This window comes from Penaeus japonicus, unplaced genomic scaffold, assembly GCF_977035675.1.
Source record: "Penaeus japonicus unplaced genomic scaffold, GWHDUDI00000001_assembly GWHDUDI00000032, whole genome shotgun sequence".
NCBI classification, from domain to species: Eukaryota; Metazoa; Arthropoda; class Malacostraca; order Decapoda; family Penaeidae; genus Penaeus; species Penaeus japonicus.
The window spans coordinates 21,993,022-21,998,021 of NW_028234434.1; the positions used below are offsets into that span (position 1 = coordinate 21,993,022).

General features: G+C 41.3%; 1 protein-coding gene across 1 annotated transcript in view; it reads left to right on the forward strand.

The window, feature by feature from the left end:
- LOC122242318 (protein kinase C-binding protein NELL1) overlaps positions 1 to 1,871 on the forward strand; it is a 110,509-nt gene extending 108,638 nt beyond the window's left edge. Inside the window, exon 20 of the mRNA XM_086556201.1 lies at positions 1,115 to 1,871. Within this exon, the coding sequence (XP_086412327.1) occupies positions 1,115 to 1,724 (610 nt within the window). The 3' untranslated portion in view covers positions 1,725 to 1,871. The remainder of the gene's footprint in view (positions 1 to 1,114) is intronic.
- The last annotated feature ends 3,129 nt before the right edge of the window (positions 1,872 to 5,000 follow it).

The following is a 5,000-nucleotide window of genomic DNA, read 5'->3' on the forward strand; positions in this document are numbered from 1 at the left end:
GTATAAATGCATTCATGAGGTTGTATTGGCTTTGAAGGTGCTTTGAAACCTTCCCACTTTTCATTTACTGCATGTTGTATGGCTGTTGTAATCTCTAATTTCTGCAATATTAGACATTGTGTGGGTATTTATTTATGGCCACCTGTCACACCAAGCTTTTTTTGATAATTTGTGATTATTACAAGTAGCATTCAGTTCTTGTAGAATAATTTTGGTGATGTGAAGTAAAGCATGAAAATATGTATTATTTCAAATCTTTAAAGGATAGTGATAAAAATTTTAAAAATTTAATTAAAAAAGGCTTGGTACTGATACTTTTGAAGGTGTTATCAACACTTACAATATATTATAGCAATGCCCCACTCAAAATACTCTGGGAACTGTATATCATATAACATCAGTAATGTAAAAGTAATAAAGCATGTGTCTTCTACTATGAAGTGAGATTGAACTACTTCTTGACTCTTCCCAGAGTGTTACTATACCTACATTTTCACAGGTACTGCTGATACTATCTCCTAGCAGAAACCCATTCCTTGGAGGCTTACTCTTAACTGTTTCCTATTTCTCTTCTTTATTAAAACTTGTAAGACTTTTCAGATCTTTCGTGTCTGTAGGTAGACTCCACATCTTGCCAAGGGACTTTATCTGCACAAAAAAATGAAAGCAGCTTTTATAAACTCAGAATCATATGTCATAGATCTTTATGATTATTTATGAATTCATAGTTGCTGATTTCAAGTTTATGACTGCTCTTCCATTTATTTTTTAGAGCAAATGGGACTGCATCTATACAAAAGGTTCTTGGAATACAATCCAATGAAATAAATGTATTTGTATGGTTGCAGTGGATCCACCTTATTTAATCTTGTTTCCCTCACTGCATGTTTGCCTATGCACTGCCTGCCAGTTCAGCTCTGCCAGTTGTCTTCGTCAGTATTTTCTATTAAACTGTCCACTGCATACTATATGATCTGTATATTTTATTAATTTTTTATCAAGTTTGTCTGATTAGCTTAAGCTGTATTAGCATTTCAAATGAGTATATTGTGTGTATATTCATTTTTTTACAATCTACCTTACCTTTGATCTGACTGATATTTTGTTACTCCAGGGTGGACAGGTGTGTTGTCGTTACCGCAGCCACTGTGTGGGTGATGAGTACTGGCCTGCCTCTCCAACTCTACTCCCTGGTGCTTCGAGGGTTGGGAATGCTCCATCTGTTGTTATGGGGGATGCTAATGTGCTTTATAGCACCCCTTCTTCGGTGTTTCACAGCTCTCTGGCAGTTACTTCTAAAGTTGCCACAAGTGATGTCACTGCCCCCTCCAAGAAGGCTGTTTGGGAGCTTGTCAAGATTCACCAGCACCAGCCCAGTTCTACCCGCACCCCGTCGCCCACCAGACCTGCCCCACATTCTCATGCCGCCTTGGTGGTGGCTTCCAATAAACCTGTGGGTAGAGCTCCCCTACCCCATGATGTGCCTCAGACATTTGCCCCGCTGGGGAAAACTAGTGATAGTGACATTGCAAAGACTCATGTGGTGCCAAGTACTTGGCACCATAGACTCATTTATCGAAATCCCATCTCATGGATCCGATCTCGTAAAGCACAATTATTCAGGGAGCGCCGAGAGAGGCAGAGAAACAGTGAACCATAAGCTAAGTCAGGCACAAGTGGACATGTGCCTCAATAAACCCCCCAGAGCCATACCTCCAACCTGAGGATGGCCGAACCCCGCCACACCACGACTCTCTGCGGCAGGAGGCGTCTCAGCTATCCTGGCCTTCTGCTCACTATTTATCAGGCTTTGTACGGAATCTTCTCCAAGCAGAGGGGCAGATCACCGCCTGGCTGATTAATGGGAGTTGGAATCTTCACAAGCAAGAATGTTTAGTCAGCCTTTAAAGATGGGGCAGTGCCAACTTTCCATGAGGGTGAGGCAGCAGCAGAATTGACAGTCCTGTTCTCTTTGATTGTTGCTCCTCACTGCTCCTCATGCTATTTCCTTCAAGCAGCTCTTCTCATCAAGTTGCATTGCTCCCATGCCCTCCGCAGCAGCAAAAGCAGCTAATGCAAGTTGCAGATCCCACTATGAGGTCTGTTATACCGTAGTCCGCCTCAGCTGTAGCCTTGTCTGCCTCTGCCTGTCAAGCGCTAGTCTTCCTCAAGTCGTGGTCAGTGTTGCGGTGGTCCTGGGGGAGTGAAGCGCCCAGATACAGTGATTCTCGGGACTATTGCGTCTATGTCCGGGGACTCTCTAGCTGAAACTCAGTGTTCAGGATAGCGTAAAGCGGGTGCTCGGAGGTATGGTTGTGTTGTACATATCATTTATATAGTGTTTAGGCTACCTGGCCGATTATTATTTTGGTGATTCAAAGTGAATGTTGCCATAGCCCAGACTGCCATGAATTGATGCAAAGACTGTTCACTTGTTTTATCTCTGGTCATTCCATATGCCTGCTAGTCACATTAGTCTCGTCCTTATTTTGTTGTGTAAGGTATTGTCACATTGTGCATTTATAACTTAAGGGAATATACATTCCTTTTGTCGCATAAATGAAATGTTGAATTTTACAAGAGATGATATCCTGCACTACAGTTAAATATTATTGAGTCTCTAGTCATTCCTAATAAATATCCTATACTTTCTGCTGACAAAACTGCCTACAGAATGATTGGGTAAACTCAGTATTGTTATCAAACACAACATTATCTGTGTGTGTACTTGTCTATGTCTAGTCAATTTTGTTACACTGACATGGAAGTAAGTTATTAGTAACCTTTGGGCTTTTGCATGTTGACATCTATCTTTGCCCACTGTTACCAAGCCCCCTAAAAATTATTTGGGCAAACATTGGGGAGAACACCTGATTACACATAGCCTACATAACTTCATGTATATAATGTGTCCTTATGTACACAGACATACATGCACTTACATAGACGCATACAACTAGAAATCAAGTTCATTGACATATGCAAAAATATTCAAATGTTAAACAATACACACACACACACACACACACACACACACACACACACACACACACACACACACACACACACACACACACACACACACACACACACACACACACACACACACACACACACACACACACACACACACCACATACACACCACACACACACTACACCACACACACACCAACACACACACCACACCACACACCTAACCACCCACCAACACACACACACACCCACCCACCCACCCACCAACACACACACACACCCACCAACACACACACCCACCCACCAACACACACACCCACCCACCAACACACACACCCACCCACCAACACACACCCACCCACCAACACACACACCCACCCACCAACACACACACCCACCCACCAACACACACCAAAACACACACACACACACACACACACACACACACACACACACACACACACACACACACACACACACACACACACACACACACACACACACACACACACACACACACACACACCAACACACACACACACCAACACACACACACACCAACACACACACACACCAACATACACACACACCAACATACACACATATACCAACAACACACATGCACACCAACACACACATACACACACATACACACACCAACACACACATACACACACCAACACACACATACACACACACATACACACACATACACACGCACACGCACACGCACACGCACACGCACACTCACTCACACACTCACACCAACACACATACACTCACACCAATACACACACATTCACACCAATACAAACAGACATACCAACACACAGACACATGCACCGCACCAACACAGACACACACACCAACACACACACACACACACACACACACACACACACACACACACACACACACACACACACACACACACACACACACACACACACACACACACACAACTCAGACATAAGAACACAAACACATATACATACACAGACAAGCACACAAGAGAAATTGGGTTAGTAAGGATATGTATAAACCCCAGTTCGCTCAGATCTTTCTAGTGAGTCAACAGCATATTATTTACAACCAAGGAGTGCATTGAATATCTGAAGATTCTATTAATAGTAATATGTGCAAAAGAATAATTTTTTTATAAACAGATGTATTGATGCCATATGAGGCTCAAGTGAAATTGAGTAGAGAAAAATGAATTATTAGCTTAACATATGCTTAAGTATTGAGTATTGTTTAAAAGTGAAAACTTCAATCGTAGGAGATAGTTGATTTCATGAATTAGATATAGCCCAAAGTAACGTTTAACAGGCAGCTAAACCCACGCGTTCCGCAGAGTTGGTCAGCGCTCACAATTTCCATTCACCGTTTTTGAGTTTCCAAAGCAGGTATTATTGATGTATTATATGATAAATCTTGTTTTATATATATATATATATGTTGTTGGATAATTTTTGTCTTACCGCAAGCAATAATTGAATTAACCAGTTATTCTAAAGTTTTGGGTGTTACAAAGCATAGACTGAAAGCAAAAACTAAACAATCAACTGTGGGAACTTTTGTTTTAATAAGAAGGCAATAGGCAAAAAATGTGATACAGCTGTGGTGTAGGAACTTTGGGTTATGTAACTGTATGAGATTTCTGATAGAGAACCAAGTAATCATGCTGAAAACGAATATAATTTGCTGTTGCTCCTGTTCAATACTCCCCTGGGGATTCTCGTTATTTATAATATAAAAACGATTCAGATCATGCCATCTATTTAATGTCACAACTCATCAAGGGAGGTGTATGTGTTTCATGATAGAGCATCACTGCTTACACGACCTTTTAATCATGGGGGAGAACATGTCAGTAATGATTAATATCTACAGTAGGAGCCCAAGGTCCAGCTCAGGATAGTGTCTTGTTCTCCAAAAGTAACTAAGGGTGTTATGACAGTGGAATTGTTGAATGTTATTTTTGTGGGTTCTGTTTTGTAAATGATTTTTATTTGTTAATATTTA